Below are 17,906 nucleotides of genomic sequence, written 5' to 3' on the forward strand. Positions count from 1 at the left end.
TGTCCCCCTGCAGGATCTCTGGTCGTGTCCCCCTGCAGGATCTCTGGTTGTGTCCCCCTGCAGGATCTCTGGTCGTGTCCCCCTGCAGGATCTCTGGTCGTGTCCCCCTGCAGGATCTCTGGTTGTGTCCCCCTGCAGGATCTCTGGTCGTGTCCTCCTGCAGGATCTCTGGTCGTGTCCCCCTGTCCCCCCCCTGCAGGATCTCTGGTCTGTCCCCCTGCAGGATCTCTGGTCGTGTCCTCCTGCAGGATCTCTGGTCTGTCCCCCTGCAGGATCTCCTCCCTTTGTGTCTGTTTACCCACAACTTCTGCCTCCTGTTCCAGCAAAGAGAGGAGTTCATTTCAGGGTTTTCTTGCGTCGGCATAACCGGAATGAATGACAAAAACAAAGGAGGTTGATGTCCACACCTCTCCGGCTCACCTCGTCTTCGCCTCGCCCAAGGAACGGAGGCTCCATCTCCGGCAGAAGATGGAGAGCGGAGCCGGGACTGAGGGCTCGGACGTCGGGGAGAAGAAGAAGATCAACCGGGCTCCATCCCCGGCCAGACCCAAGGAGGCACCGGGCTGGTCGCTCACCAAGATCCGTGGAGGCATCGGGACCCCGACCCTGAGCGTAAAGCCGGGATCCATCCACCTGAGCAGCCGGGTCTCCAGAGGAAAGGACGCCAAACCGGAGCGCAGCGGGGGGTCCAAGCCTGCGGGGAAGACCTCCTCATCCCCGGTGTGCAAGACCTCCAAGGTGGCCACAGGAGGACGCAGGAAGGTGTCAGACGCCAGCTTGGCATCCGATGATGCATCCAAGGACTCCGGCTGCCCCGCAGGGAAGACGTCCCCGACGGACAGCAGCTCCGAGCTCTCCGACTCCCCGGAGCCGGTGAGCAGCGACGCAGAGTCCCGGAGCCACTGCTGCAAGGACCGGCTGTCCCTGTGCGTGGAGGCCGGGGCAGGGAGCCTGTCCCCGGGAGAGGAGCGCTCCTCGGTCGCCTCGTTTGACAGCAGGGTCCCGGCCAGCACCTCCCTGGCCTTCTCAGACCTCACAGAGGAGCTCATGGACGGCATGCAGGAGGAGTTTGTCCGGGAGATAGAAGAGCTGAGATCTGAGAATGACTACCTCAAAGTAAGTCCAGTGACATGACAAACAGGCATGAACAACATCTGCTGCATGGAGGATTTATTCACCTGTGATTGACATGAAGACACCTGGGGTTTATTATTATTTATCATAAAGTCTGTTAGGCCTCTGGCTGGTTTCCCAGTGAGTAGAGATGCCATCCAAGGCTGCTCACCACCAGGATGCTGATGGTGTTATGAATATATATATATATTATGTATATATATATATGTATATATGGATATATAGAGCATGCATCCTCAGGAGCACACCAGATAAACATGCAGCCTTCTGGCCTCAAATGTTTCATTAGGAAATATCTGCACGTGCAATTTAGGGGAAATGTGCAGCACTGCAAAGAGTTATATATATATATAATGTGGATGTATTCCTGGCAGAAAGTGGCTTTTCAACATAAATAACCAGGCGGTGTTGTCAGTTGTGTTTCCTCCAACTCACATAATGAGGGGTGGGGGGTCATTTATTCAACAGCCTGAGGGGTTGTCAGTCTTGTGGTATGCAGTGAAGTCAGCTAGGTATTAGATATTTATTAGGTACAAGAGTAGAGATAACATTTGATGAGAAATGGTCAAAATTCTGAATATTTCACAGCTGTACGGAATTGTTGTGTCAAACTGAAACCCCCCCCACACACACACACACACCAGTGCTCAAAACAACAACCAGCCCATCGCTGCACCTGGGCTCGCTGTGGGATTACATGTCATCAGACTTCCACAGTAAAGACGCCTCACAGCTCCCACCAGTAGCGTCATGTATTATACCTACATGGATCCAACCGGTCAAGCGGATCCATTCAGCCTGAAGAGTGATTGATTAGAGGAAGGATCAATTATATTAGCATGTCCCCCAAGCACTAACTGGCAGTTAGCAGACAAGCCAATAATGGTAAGAGATTGATGTTGTGGAGGTTGATTGGTCACTTTCCTAATCAGGAGAGGACCTCCTCATCTTTTCAACATCACCAGTGTTAGATCCTTTAGATTCCTGGATGACCTTCACCCTGAAGATGGCTCCATGTTTGTGTCACTATGGTGATGCATTTACTTTTTTCTTCTTGTAAACACTAGCTGTGATGCCCTAGACATAAATCATAATACATTTCCATTATTTACATTTAATAATGATTGATCATCGGGATATAATTCACAAAACTATTACTTTTAGTTATGCTAGCCTGTTAAATAGTTATGAGCATTGCTTCCTGTTGTTATGCAGCCCTGATTAGTTTCAATTCAAGCCATTTATCAAGCAAAATGTTAAACATTCACTTGTTCCAGCAAATGGAGGATTTGCTGATTTTCTATCTCTTCAATGTGAATCAATTATCTTGTGTTTTGGACTGTTGGTAGAGAAAAGTTTCTGATATCTTCCTAATGGAAATAATCATAAATTGTTACTCTAACTCTAGTTACACTTTCTGTTCCTGAATCCTGATTTATTGTCTTTTCAGATGTCAATAGGATTCAGATGCCTGCTTTCTCACTCTTTTATTCATATACCATATATGATAAGGTGCAGATCTGTAGCTTTATACTTGTCCATATTTCTGGCCATAGCTGATATACTCAGGCAGAGCTGTTGTCTGAATATGTAGGCCACCATGTAAGAGATCTACCTTATTAGACCACCCCAAAGCCTCGTGGGAGGCCTGGCAGTGAAGTGAGTGTCTTTGTGTGTCTGCAGCTGTGAGGAACACCTGTTTAGTAATCAGAAGATGAAAACAACATGCTGCTGTGGTGTCAGGCCGACCCTCAATCTCTCACTCTCAGTCTGATTATTTCTTTTAAGATCTAGCCTCTAATCCACACTCTCCAGCTCCCTCTCTCTATTCCCAGCCCTCCCTTTTCTCTGTCAGTGCAGACTATAAGTCTGTCCGTCTTTCACTATAGCTTCATGTAGTGCTCATGAACGTGCTGATTATTTGTTGGTGCAGCTACTCTTTCCCATTTGGTCGGCAATTAGGAGCTCAAGACAAGTGACAGCTGTTGGACTGTGTAATTATGAATGAATATTTCAGTGTGCACGGTGTCTGTGTCGTATTGCTATGCGACATGCTAACAGCCGACATGATAAACAACATGTAGTTCTTTGCAAACATGGGCCTCTCTGAGCTCAAGTGTTAGGAATGTCTGTCCTGTGACTACAGTTTAAGCTGATACTTGAACATCTGTCCAGGCTGAAGATGTACGGATGACCTTCTCTTTATTTTTTTACATAAACAACCAGCCTGTTAGCTGTTAATCAGTGAGCTTTGGAGTGGTTGTAAATGGGCCGACATCACAGCAGATGTGCGAAACCAGTCTGTCTCACTCAAACCTGACTGATCTGATTGGTTAATTCAATCTCCTGACTGGCTGGTTGCTCATGTGACAGAAAGCATCTTCCCTGTTCTTCTTTGGTTTACTGTGTAAAGCAGGTCAGTGGACCACCTCTCTCTCTCTCTCTCTCTCTCTCTCTCTCTCTCTCTCTCTCTCTCTCTCTCTCTCTCTCTCTCTCTCTCAGTCTCTCGCCACATTAACTTGTGATTCCCTGGTTTCGTGTCCTCACATTCTCACTCTCTGCTGTCGTGTTTTATCTCCCTCCCCGTCTACATTTATTTCATGCTCTGTTTTTCCCATTCCTGTTCTGTTCTTTCTCTTTCTCTTTCCTTTTGTTTTTTGTGTTTCTTTCCTGATTTGTCTTCTCCTCTCTTTTCTTTCTTCTTTCCTCTCCTTCCCTCCTTTTTGTTGACCTCTTTCCTTTATCTTTATGCCCATCGTTGCCTTTACTTTACTGACCTTTCTTATTCTTTCATGTGTTTTCTTTTCCCTTACTGCTCTCTCCTCCTCTTTTCATTCCTGTTATGCCTTTATTTCACTTTCCTTCTTTCCTGTCCTTGTTTCCTTCTTCATTTCATCTATGCCCCCTCTCTCTTATGTATTGCAGATGTTTAGCACAGTGGTCAGTGTCCTGCAGATTGCTTTTTCTGCTGCAGTCTATTAAAGCTTGATCAATGAATCTCTTTCACAAGATAACACACACACACTGAGACACACAAACTCACACAAGCTGAACAACACATGTCAATTTACCTTAATCATGAACATGTTGACGATCCGTACAAATAGTTTATACTGTAGGTAGCAGCAGCGTAGACACACCCTACACACACACACACACACACACACACACACACACACACACACACACACACACACACACACACACACACACACACACACACACACACACACACACACACACACACACACACACACACACACACACACATCCCCTGTGCTGATTGTTGCTACAGTAGAGGCTCAGCAGAGGGTGACCCACATTACCCACTGTAGTACATTTCGACAGCACTACTACTACTCCAACTAGAGACGCTTGTACTCCTTTTGCTTATTTATTTACACATCACACACACACACACACACACACACACACACACACACACACACACACACACACACACACACACACACACACACACACACACACACACTGGCAACACACACATTACACACTCTTGGAAGCACACTGTTGTGAAACAGCCCGCGTGCTGTCCCATAAAGCCCAGTAGCCAGACTTCTTCTGATGGGGTGTGGTTCATTTCAGTGCAGAAACGCACACGAAAACAAGAGCTGCACCTTCGATGCGATTCAGAGGGATGATGCAATTTATGCTTTAGAGGCAGATAGCATTACTGCAAATAAATCACGTACATGTACTGGCTTATTTTTGAGTGGAATGGAATCCTTTTTTTTTTTATTAAAACATATGTTTAGATATTTTGACTTCATATTTTTAAAGGGTATAGGAATGTTCTTTCCTTTGCTCTCAGTTTCCCTGCAGGGACTGTTAAGAGTCTGTTCTGAGGTAATCTGATAAGCTGACCCTGACCTCTGACCTCCCGGGTGAGAGAGAGAAAAGGAGAATCAATACAGTGTCATATTACTTACTGACTCCTTTGCTACTTACAACATGTCATTTCTATATCTAATGACCCCTTTTATGAGACTTGAGAGAATATTACACAGTAGTTCATTTTGAGAAGACACCATTGGTTGCGATGGCTATACTGATAATGAGGTTGATGAAGACGAAGATGTGGGGGCTTATGACAGCGAGCAGTGATTGATGCGATCGAGGTTAATCGATGATGATTTTTTGATTGTCTTGCATTCATGACAAATATGCTAAGAGCTTTAATGAATCCTATTAAACATTAAAGGTTTCCCTTTATGGCCCACATACTGTATGTGCACATAATGCTGTCAGCACTCTGAGTTACCTTCAGTTAGACGTCTGGGCAATGCAACTGCTCCTTCCCTGCGGGTTGAAATGTAATGTTGAAATGACAGATGCACTTACACAGTCTTTCTTCGTCACTGTCTCCAGGATGAGATGGAGGAGTTGAGGTCTGAGATGCTGGAGATGCGGGACATGTACATGGAAGATGACGTCTACCAGCTGCAGGACCTACGGCAACAGCTCGAGCAGGTACAACTGTGGGCGTACGGACGACTACATGAAAGCACACTCACTGAACCTGCGCCCTCATTTTGACCTAATATCCTGATTTGGGACTTTAAATGTATAACGCAGACAGAGGCTGCAAATGTTTTGAAACGAGCAAGTATGTGAGGGGGCAATCAATCATCTGAATTCCATGTTTGAGCAGGAGTGGCTACACATATGCCAGGTGCAATATGGATGTCCGCATGTCTTCTTTTGTATGTTAATGGCTGCTGCAAGGCAAAGTTTACTTGGAGGCACGCTAAAAGTGAAGCAGGCTTATAACCCGATACCAAACCAAAGAGGGACACCTTAGACAGATGACACATACCATCATCCACTGACACTGCTTCTGTTTCTCAGGCAAACAAGACCTGCCGCATCCTGCAATACCGGCTGAGGAAGGCAGAGCGACGCTCTCTGCGCGTGGCCCAAACAGGGCAGGTGGACGGAGAACTGATACGGACGCTGGAGCAAGATGTCAAAGTGAGTGTTGGTGTGTCTGAGAAAAAGAATGATTGAAATAGAGCTCTGTGTGGACGAGGCTCTGAAGTTCTGTCAGAGCTTGAGATTAGCTGTGTTCATGCAAACAGTAAACTAGCGGGGGAGAGAAAGAGAGATATCTGGAATAATATTTCAAAGTGTGGCTGTAAGCTTATTTATTACTCGTAAAATGGCTCTGAGTTCCTAGTTAACTACAATAAAACGGTAAACAAAAAAAGCATACTAATTCAGCTTCTACTAAAGGTCATATCAAAACTCAGTTTGTGTGGACTTGTTTACATAGAGAAATGTTCTCTTAATCTTTATAAAGCCACTCTCTCAACTTGACATTTTAGTTTAGTTCTGTGTAGATAAACATCCACTTTTGTAAAAACGTTTTCCATTTAATAGAGTATATTATTCCAATGTTGCAAAGCTAGGGGAAATGATCCGAATAGAAAAGTCAGTGTTGGTGATGGCATGATCAGACTTAATTAAAGACAACTTAGTTAAAAAAGTTGTAAAAATAATAATAACTATTGCCCAGGATGTAAACATGGCTGATTATTGTCACATGGATGCTGTGTTTTGTTTTGACCCTTTTACTTCACCAATTTGAGGTTTTGAGTCTGGTGAGGTCAGGTTTCCTCTTACTTTGTTTCAGGAATTTCCCTGTTTAAAATATTGATTAACTTATAGTTAAACTAGCTTAGAAACACTGAGACACTTAGACTCTCAAATGAGCTCACACATTACCGATACAAATACAGATCGCTCATTAAACTCTCATTTAGTCACACACATGAAGTTAATGTACATAAAGACAACACTCTCTTTTACAAGCGTCCCACACGTATACAAAAACACCAGTCATCACAATCACTTCAGGAATCCCTGGTAATGGCCGGTTATACACAAACACACAGTGCAGGCTCAAGCTTCTGTGCATGTTTTCTGTAACACTGACCCTGGACTATAGATGCACTCTGTCAAATTCACAGCGTTCCGCCAACATTTTTTCATGTGATAGAGGATACAATGAGGCCTTTATACCCTCTAAGAGGGAGAGAGTGTGTGAGAGTGAGACTGTGATGTCACTCTTTATGGGCCTTTTGCCGGCTGTTGCTGTCTGTCTCTCCGCTGCTGTCTCTCCATCTGGTTGTTTTGAAAGAAGGAAGGAGGGAAGGAAAAAGATGAGCGTACATCCTGAGACTCCGAAGGGTGAAAAAAAGGGGGCCTGGTTTACTTTTTGAAAATTCAAATCAGCCAATCAGAGAGGGAGGATGATGCGGGAGGAATACATAGAGACAACCACAAAAAAACTAACAAAAATCAAAGAAAGAAACAGAAACGAAATAGAGGAGGGGAAAACCAGGAATTAAAGAAGGATTTGTTTCTTTTAAATGGAGGTCTGACTTGAATTTTTAGTAGCCAGTAGCAGCGTTGGGATAAAGAGTGAGGTCAGAATGGAGGAAATAAAAAGAGATACCTTAAGAAAAAAACAAACAAGTAAAGTCTGCATCTGTTGGCTGCATTAACAAAGAGGCATAAACACCGGATACTGAAAACATAAACACTGCAGGGAGACAAACAGGACCTCTCTCACAACACATGGCTGTTTGTGTCGCCCTGCCGCCAGAGCCAAAGACTCAGACGGCAGGTCAAGTTACACTAGTTACACTGTGTGTGTGTGTGTGTGTGTGTGTGTGTGTGTGTGTGTGTGTGTGTGTGTGTGTGTGTGTGTGTGTGTGTGTGTGTGTGTGTGTGTAATCTCATGCTCTGCACCTTTAATGCCGGCCTCTCACAGGGACTCCTCTGTTTATTCTGGTGGCTTTATCCTTGGCCTTGTAAAAACAGACACTCACTCCTGCCTCTGTGACTCAACAATGATTCAGCTCCACTGGAAAGAAACTGTGGAAGTAAAAAACAAATAAAGACATTTAAAAAGAAAGAATGACTATTATTATAAACAATTGATTTGTCTAAATGCCCTTAAACCCAAAAATAACATGAATACTAAAAGTAACAGCTGTAAAAGCTGTGGATTCAACAACACATGAAGCTATTTAGCATGTTACTATCACTGACAGCATGCTGCCCCTCAGCCCCCACCCACACCCCCAAAGCAACAGCCAAACAGTCATCCTCAGCTACCCCACCTTAGCAGGCAACAAAGCACTCACACTGACCACGTCACCCCCTCCTGTTTGCTAATAACTTGCACGCTAACAGCAAGTAAACCGCTTCTGCTTTATTGAGAAGTGCAGATTGAAATGAGAACACAATTTAGAAGTTGTTTACATTTAATACATGGTCCCTCCAGAATATAGTTAAGCCAGAGGTGTCCAATGGGAGAATGCCTGCGGCTATCTGAGAAGGAAACTTATACCCTCTGAAATGACTCGAAATCAAACACTACGAGAAGGAGAAATAACACTCTTTGCATTAACTGCTAACAGATCATGGACATGTGCAACCTGTATATGTGTTGTAGCAAAAATACATTGCTTTGTGTTAAAGGGTTCAGAATCCAAAAAGTTGGGAACCTTTAGGCCTTTAGGTGTGAATACCGCAATCGGCTACAGAATGCGATGTGACAGAAGGAACTTCTACAGTTAGAAATACATTTAATGTATTCCGCGTGTATAGATATATACAAAAAAAATTATGATTTTGTTGAAGCTATTTAAACTGATTGTGCCTTGAATGTCCTTCAAATACCAAAAAGTTTTTGTTTACCGCTTTAAGGAGACGCTGATTGCCAGATTTTGCGCTAAATGAGCCCCTCTTGGACCGGGTACAAATCAGAAAATGCTTCTTATAATAGAAAGTGGGCAGAACGCTGATTACTGAGTGTCCCACTCTGTCGAAAACACCCAGTGAGTGTTACCCTTCACGGTCCAACATGACCTTGAGCTTGCTGAGCTGCTCTTCACTGAGCTGCTTTACAAACCAAATTGGCTTAACTAGTGTTGTTGCTTAAAGGCCCCGATGTGATGGCTCACTCACATGCAAACACACACAAATTGGCAAAGGCACACGGACTTAAAGTGGAAATCACATGGACTCTCTCACACCTTCTTTTCGCTCACTCCAACTTTGTCTGTCTTTCTTTCTGCTGTTCCCTTTGTGTCCCTCTGGTCATGTGACCTTTAGTGCTCCTCCAGGGAGAATATGGGGGCTGGTGTGAGTGACAAAGACAGATGGAGAAACCATAGAAGTATAACTGAGGGAAATGGAGAAACAGAAAAATTGTGTGTCAGTGTAAGTGTGTTTGTCACTTGAATATTAAGTGATAAAAACATCTCCTTTTGAATGTCACATGCTCTTATTTGCGTTGTTTAAGACATCTTGTGACCTTATGAGTGTGTGTGTGTGTGTGTGTGTGTGTGTGTGTGTGTGTGTGTGTGTGTGTGTGTGTGTGTGTGTGTGTGTGTGTGTGTGTGTGTGTGTGTGTGTGTGTGTGTGTGTGTGTGTGTGCGTGTCAGAGTCTCCATGAGAATGTCTGATATCATTTCCTGTCCTACTCACACACTTCTCTCATCCCCACAGGCTACAGACATCTGGACACACACACACACACACACACACACACACACACACACACACACACACACACACACACACACACACACACACACACACACACACACATTCACACACACACACAATGAGGAAATAGTTGTTAGCATTCTCATGAAGTTAACACAGCAGTTGTACTCATCTCCAGAGAGAATTAGTTGTGCATTTGCCTTAAAGGGCTGACTATAAACGGATACTTATGATTCACCCAACATGTGTGCTTGTAGTTTGAGTGAACTGATCTTTTAAAAGCATTTAAAAAAATGTGCTTTTTTTTTTGCCTCACCAGGTGTTAGCTGAAGAGATTTATATGAGTTTCTTCTCTGTGCCGTCAGCATTAGAGAGCAGTCCAGAAAGGGTTGTTTATCATAGCTAGTTGCCGGTTGCCCAAATAAGGAGAGGCCTCAGACCACTACAGCAGTGACTGTAAACTATGGTAGCTTTATGGTGTGATAATATTTATCTACACATAACACCAGTGTACCGTCCATGCCATTGGTAATGTAAACATTATGTTGGCGGTGAATGTAATTATTAGACATAGTCTATTGATTTTTTAAGAGCAGGCCCAAGCTTTTCTCTTTATACTGTCCCTCTTGCCCACCCTTCCCATGACCACCTCCATACTAAATGGATTCATCATCTGTGCTTCTGCAGAGTGTGTGCTCTGTGTGATGTACTTTAGAAGGTATTAGGGTTTCATCACACACTTAAGAGTGACCTCTCTCACTCCCTCACAGATGCATCTGGCATATACTGCTATAGTTTTGAGGACCCTAGTTGACATAAAACATTCACTAGCGACTAACCCTAACCTTCAAAAATGAATTCTCCCAAGTCTTTACTTTTAAAAAGGCCAAGTCATTTAAAGAAGTGAGGATCAGACCTCGCCTTCCAAAATCCCCTCAATGTCAAAGTCTTTAACTCAGACTGGTCCTCACAAAGATAGAAGCACAGGAGCTCACACACACACACACACACACACACACACACACACACACACACACACACACACACACACACACGCACGCACGCACGCACGCACACACACACACACACACACACAGTCATTAGATTAGAGCGGAGAAGCAGCAGCAGTATCCGGTACATTTATCTGAACAGGGCCAGCTCCCAGCCTCATCTCCATATTTCATGTTATGTGTGTGTGTGTGTGTGTGTGTGTGTGTGTGTGTGTGTGTGTGTGTGTGTGTGTGTGTGTGTGTGTGTGTGTGTGTGTGTGTGTGTCATCTCTCTCTCTCTCTCTCTCACACACACACACACACACACACACACACACACACACACATCCCAACCACCACTCCCGACCCATGTGTCATGCACTCACTGTAGGAAGTACAGTTTCCATGCGAATATCAATCGTTACATCTTTGTTCCCATTAGGAACTGTGGTTTCCGTGTGTGTGTGTGTGTGTGTGTGTGTGTGTGTGTGTGTGTGTGTGTGTGTGTGTGTGTGTGTGTGTGTGTGTGTGTGTGTGTGTGTCATGACAGCATGGAACAAAGACGTACTACTACTTTTGCTGCATGTACTGACAACTGAAGCTTACTCAAGAAAAATAGAGTGAGATGGAGCAACACAGTGATTCATTCAAGTAATTTTCTTCTTCACAAAAGAAAAGGATGAAGAATAGACGATGACTTTGGCAAATGTAACACTATCTGACATAAGCTCGGATGGAGTAACTAGAGTGTAAACTTCTCCAAAACCATATAAAGAGCACAATGGAGTCACTGTTGTTACTCCAAACAGCACAGGGGGCGGATGTTCCAGTCCTGAACAGGTAGTATATAGTTAGCCTCCTGTATTTGGAAACGCTAGGTTACTATTTTAGGTAGTAAGCTCGTGAACCTGGCCTGCTCACACTTACAGTTTGCATTAGAGCAGATAAACACACTGTTTAATCCATTTAAACACCTTTGCTCCTTTTGGTTTTGCCACCACTCACTAGAGATATCCCAAGCCGGAGTCTTTCATTAGAGCACCATGCACATTGTCTCAGAACGGGAGGAATCCAAAGCTCGACACGCATGCCACACCTAGCTTTGTTTGCTAAGCTATGATTGTCGAATTGTGCTCAAATGATTAGATGATTAATTGGAGGGTCATAGAAAATTGACGTTTGACATCCAATGTATTTGTTTTAGACAGCAATTCATTGAAAAGATAATTGAGTAATCCATTCATAATGTAAACAATCATTAGCCCTATCAAGTACTACTGCAAATAGTACGAGCACTACTTTGATATCAAGGACACTACTGGATATATGTATATATGTATGTGTGAGTGGATGGACAGAATGATCGTTGGCGCTATTGAAGGGTTAGATCACACTTCTCTAACTGCCAAATGACATGCCGAGGATTGTGGGACTTCATCACATTCCGCCGGCCTCCGTCCCTCCCTTTCTCTCTCCTCTCTCTGGATCCAAAGATAGATGGATCACAGCCTCTACTGGAACAGCTGTCACGCCACAGGCTCTCTCTCTATCGCACATAATGGTTTTATATATAGACACGAAGCAGATTACTTGTGATGTAACACCCACTAAACGGGTGCTGCGAGGCCAATATGTTGGACGAATGTCAAAAAGGTCAACAACACTAAACACCAACACCAGAGCTGCCTGAGAGCTACTCACAGCCTCTTTCAGAATCCTGTCATTCTTTTGAGCAGGCTTGATTCAAATATATAAACTCTTCACTCCTGTTAAACAGTATTTCACTTTTGACAAGCAGTAAAAATGAAAAGCACAAATCCTACATTTTATTTATTTAATTGCATTGTATATCTGCAGTACTTCATTTAGCCATGTGAGCCTGAACGTTTATATTGTTCTGATGATTGTAGCCTCTCTAACATTGAATCAAATATGAAAGGCCAGCGTACATTTTGTTCGATTACTAATAAGCGGGGAAAAAGGAGAGCCTGTCACGTAGCCTTAATGTATTTATTTAGGCCCAAGTATATAGTATATACCCGAATAGAGCAGAAACATTTATTTATGTGCATAAACAAAATATTTTCAAAAACCAGACATAAAACAAAGTGGTGATTTATCAAACTTAAATCTCTAAATTGCTTGTTTACCTATTCAAGAAAATGAGGTGATGTGAAAACGGCAGTTAAAATGCTATTTCTGGTTTAGAAATCTGGTTTATATACATTATTGTTTCACCTCCGCACAGAAGTTACTGGTTCTTTATCTTACGAAATATGACTTTGTCAATTTTCTATTGATGTGTTGCAATTAACACGTTCGATCTGTAAAGAAGCAAGACGGAGACAGAAAGAGTCCAAAACACGTCTTATCTGTCTGCACATCTACGAGCTGATTCGGCGTTAATCTCCTCTATGAGGTTCGGACACGCAGCAGGCGGTCGATAATTCTTCAAGGAGCTGGACTTTGTAAGCACATTACATAGCTCATTAAAAAAAAACAATAGAGTCAGTCACCTCCAAGGTTGACTGAAAGACCTCGGATGCTTTTCGGTTTTAGTGGAGTCATCGTTCCCAACATGAAGCGTGCAGGGCTGAGCCACTGCAGTGTGCTGAGGTAAATAAAACTAGTGTCCCTGTCAGATTGAGCATCGATATCAACGGTGACGTTCTTATTGTACTTGACAATAGATTGGCCTTCACTCGAAATGCTTTCAGCCACAAATTACATTTTAAAACAACAAAGAACTTTCCTGCTGAGCTTGTTTGTTTTTATGGGCCGAGTGGTGTGATAAATTCATTTAAGGCAGAGTGGCTCTGTGTTTGCTACTGTCGCCTCAGAGCAAGAAGGTCAGAGCCGACTGAAGCCTTTCTCGGGTTTAGCATGTTTCCTCCCACACTGAAAGACATGAATGTTTCAGTAGGTTTAGAAGTTCTTCTGTCCGCTCCAGGCAAAGACTGGACTTGTCCCCCGGTGCTGTACTGTTGCTGCCCACTGCTCCTGAAAGAAAGAGTTTAAATCTAGAGGATACATTTTAATGCTCTGACATTTTAGGAAATGTGTTTATTGCTTGGTGTTGGATAAAGGAACAATTCAATTTTATCTCTGTACGTTCAGAGAGAGATGGATCAAAGTTGTGTTTAGCCTAGCTTAGCACAAGAAGGAACCTGGAAGATACTGCATGCCCTCTGGTTTCAAAAAGAATTCTGATTGTATAGAAGTCTGCGAGAAAAGGACCCTATTTCTTACTTGATTAACTTCAGTTAGTATTGTAAACATGAGTTTATGGTCTCAATCGCCAGTTTAAAGTCTTATTTGATAAAGCATGATGTTCATTTAGTAAATTATGGTCCCATTTAAAGAGTTAAACAGTCCATATAAACTTAAAATAAATGTATTATTGCATCATGTAACATAATATTGATTACAATTGCTTCTATTATTCAGAAAATGAAAAAGAAAAGTTAAAAATCAGCCTTATGAGAAAGTGGGAGCCACACAAAATGTGCTTTTACTTTTTGGTTTAGTCAAAAATCATTTTGATCCTCAGAAAGAAAGAAAGCAGAAGTGTACACACACACACACACACACACACACACACACACACACACACACACACACACACACACACACACACACACACACACACACACACACACACACACACACACACAGCTGTTGTTTTTCAATAACGGTCAGCTTCCACCCAGTAGATTTTATCAGAGAGGTTTTACATTCAGCCAGTAAAGTGTGTGTGTGTGTGTGTGTGTGTGTGTGTGTGTGTGTGTGTGTGTGTGTGTGTGTGTGTGTGTGTGTGTGTGTGTGTGTGTGTGTGTGTGTGTGTGTGTGCAGACTGGCTAGATAACAGGAGGAACAAGACTGGCAATCAAACACACAAACCACGCACAGTCTACATGAAAGAGATGTATTTGATGACTAACGGCCTCATGAATGATATTACTGTTTGCCCTGTGGCCAGTATGTGTGTTTGTGTGTTTGTTGTGTGTTTTGGTGTGTGTGAGTAAAGGAACAGTCAAGAAACCCTCGCTAGCTCTGCTTCTGGAGGTTTTTTTTTCTTCTGTCATGACACACACACACACACACACACACACACACACACACACACACACACACACACACACACACACACACACACACACACACACACACACACACACAGACACGTACACTATTTAACACGTTCACACATCACACACACACATATTCACACATGCTCTCTTACACCTCTGCGGCACTCTGACTGAATGCTAATTACATCCTATAGCTCTGTTGCTGGGTGAAGCCACAGCTTCAATGGCGTTACATTCCTCCACGTTTCTCTTTAACATAGAAGAACAATACAGCATTTATTAGGAGTCAAAGTCTGACAAAGGAGCGTTAAGAGGAGGAGAAGGTTTAGCTGGAGGAGGGGAGCTGAAGACCTATAAACCTGCAGTGGTGAAAGCATCCCATTAATAAAAGCTTTTATTCTTTCATAAATTGATGCACCGATCAAAATTAGGCTCACAGTGTTAATCAATCAGCTGTTGTGTCGCATTCGATCCACATAAAGCTCTGGGGGCTTTCAGCCAACACACACTAAGAACTCCTCTGTGTTGTAATACACAATGAGGATGTTGAACTGGACTGTGGATCTGCTTGAAAGAAAGAGATGGAGCAAATTTATATGAAAAATAAGCGGTAATCTGCGAGATCCAAGTATCTTTCTGTTTCATCTCATATTTATTAGTCAGTCCCCACTGCAGTTCTGTTTCTGTACCGCACCCCCCCAGAGATCCAAAATGTACTTCCTGCGTCCGTCCTGCCAGTGTTGACTTCAGTCGACACATAATATGCTTTAGTGTTTGTTAGGAGCAGTATTATCTTGTTATTCATAATGAGAAACATGCTGTTAAATAGTTATTTCTTCAGGTGGACTGCCTATAAATTCAATGACAAAATTAATTGTGTCTATTGCCCTTTTAGAATGGCAATGTTTTCTGATCTGACATTACTATCAGCAGGACAACGTGATTTTTTCAGAGCCTTTCAATACCGTTACAAACCAAAATTAGAAACATTTTCTGATCTGACACAGCTATGGTTCAGGTTTGGTTTAGGTTTCGGCACAAAAACAACTTGACTAGCCTGCAAATGTCTAATAAAGGATTATCTTATTAGGGAAAGATCATGATTTGGGTTCAAATGAACGGCTGTGGTCATCGTTCTAAGAAAGGAAAGGAGTTTCCATGTCAAAGTATCACATTTTGTTGACTCATAAAACCACTATACCTCTTTCCTTCTGACAGACAAACGGGCTTCATTGCTCCCGTTGCTACAGTAGAGCTCTCTTCAGGTACTCTTCTGTTTCTAGGTAGCTAGCTATGGAGCAAGGTTACCATCAAAGCTGTCTTACAATTAAATACACAATATAAAGAGAAGGAGCTGATTATCACAGAAGGCTCCAGTGACAGCTTGGAAAACCCATAAATGAATAAGTAAATCCTTGGGAAAACATCTTGGCTGAGGTTTTGAAGTTTTTAAATTGGAAGTCGGCAGTAGAGAGTGACAGTCACAGCCAGATCTTACGTCTGTTATCATTTCTCGTACAGCAAATTAATTTGTTCTATGCTAACTGCAAAAGTACAGCACTCAACATTTGTGTTTATTACAGTGTTAGTAAGAGGAACGTGTGCATTTTATTGTAATTCAGAAGGTTGTAACCAAAATGAAAACAGGTATACAATTATCACAAGATGTGTGACAGTTGAACAAAATTAAGATTTAGAAGGGAAGTGGTGAAGCAGGATAAAATAACACAGAAAAGAGACATAGCATTGTGATATAATTTTCAAAGGTACAATGAGAACTTTCAAGAACTACCGAAACAATGAATGATGGAGAGAAATACAGGAGGTGTAGAGAGAGAAGAAGAAATGCACATGATAAAAGCATGCTCAGGGAGCCATTGGGGAGAATGAAAGTGGGCAGTACAGAGGGGCATTGTGGGACTCAGCTGCATACTGGCACTGGTTCAAACACACACACACACACACACACACACACACACACACACACACACACACACACACACACACACACACACACACACACACACACACACACACACACAAACACACACACACACACAAAGCACTGAAAGGAAAGACACGTGCAGACAGCCATTCACATATAATTTGTAGTATTAATTATGTGGATTCACAATAGGGTCATACAGTGAAAGCTGCAGACTTCCCTCCACACTGAACAGAAAACACTGTGTAATATATAATACAACATGATAATAGAATAACACATTTAAACCAATCCAGATTCATTCTCCATTTGTATTTCTTCAAGTTTGCTGTCAGGAAAGTCAAGTAATAATATAACTGAAGTGCTTTTTAAAAAGAATAGATAAAAGTTGACTGTTTTCAACTGAACCACAAAGTTAAAATCATGAAGACACTGAAATGAGCAAGTAATGCTATTAACAAACTAAGCCTTGCTTTGAATTGAGCGACCTTTTCACCTTGTTTCCATATAATCAAATGAAAGCAGCTGGCAGGTCTTGTGTACAGAGCAGTGCTACAATAGGACAATGTGGTTCTGTGTCGCACCACTTTATGTATGTTCTTACGTTCTTTTTGGTGAGGAAATAAGTATGCAATACATGAAAAAAACATTGTGAATGTAATAAATGAATAAAGCCTTCTCTCACTAGTTGTTAACATAAAGGTACAATCTATCATCCCAGGACTGTTAAATCATCAGACAATAAAGACTTTCTCCCTCTAGAGGTTAATGGGGTCTAAGTACATTTATGAGCTATCGGGTGATTGATTTAACACAGGCATTTGTCTCTAAAACTACATACATCCATTTACTGAACTCACAATGGAAAGTTTAATTTCATCAAATCTAATACAGCCTTTTAGAATAAAAGCCCTCACAGTCAAAACCATCTTTTTCAAGTTTGAAATGACATTTATTAAAAACTGCCTCTTCTATCTGGACTGTTTTATCAGTTTAAAGTCATGTTTTTTGATAACCTTAATTTAAATGACATGGGAAAATACAACTTTTTACTGCTCGTAATTGAGCATAAAAGCGACATTAGCAGATACCAGCGTAGGTTTGTGTCAGAAATGGCCTTCATTATGGCCCAGAATATGATGTTATATGCCGTTTATATTGCTGCCCAGCTCCTAAAAGTCTAAAGGTGAAAAAAAGCTCATCCAA

General features: G+C 42.4%; 1 protein-coding gene across 1 annotated transcript in view; it reads left to right on the forward strand.

Annotated features, from left to right (window-relative positions):
* Positions 1 to 340: 340 nt before the first annotated feature.
* The window catches only part of LOC129099428 (protein SOGA1-like), an 88,042-nt gene continuing 70,476 nt past the window's right edge, over positions 341 to 17,906 (forward strand). The window contains 3 exon segments of the mRNA XM_054608663.1: positions 341 to 1,116; positions 5,524 to 5,625; positions 6,004 to 6,126. Of these exon segments, the coding sequence (XP_054464638.1) occupies positions 376 to 1,116; positions 5,524 to 5,625; positions 6,004 to 6,126 (966 nt within the window). The 5' untranslated portion in view covers positions 341 to 375.

Source organism: Anoplopoma fimbria, chromosome 12 (genome assembly GCF_027596085.1).
Source record: "Anoplopoma fimbria isolate UVic2021 breed Golden Eagle Sablefish chromosome 12, Afim_UVic_2022, whole genome shotgun sequence".
Classification (NCBI taxonomy): Eukaryota; Metazoa; Chordata; class Actinopteri; order Perciformes; family Anoplopomatidae; genus Anoplopoma; species Anoplopoma fimbria.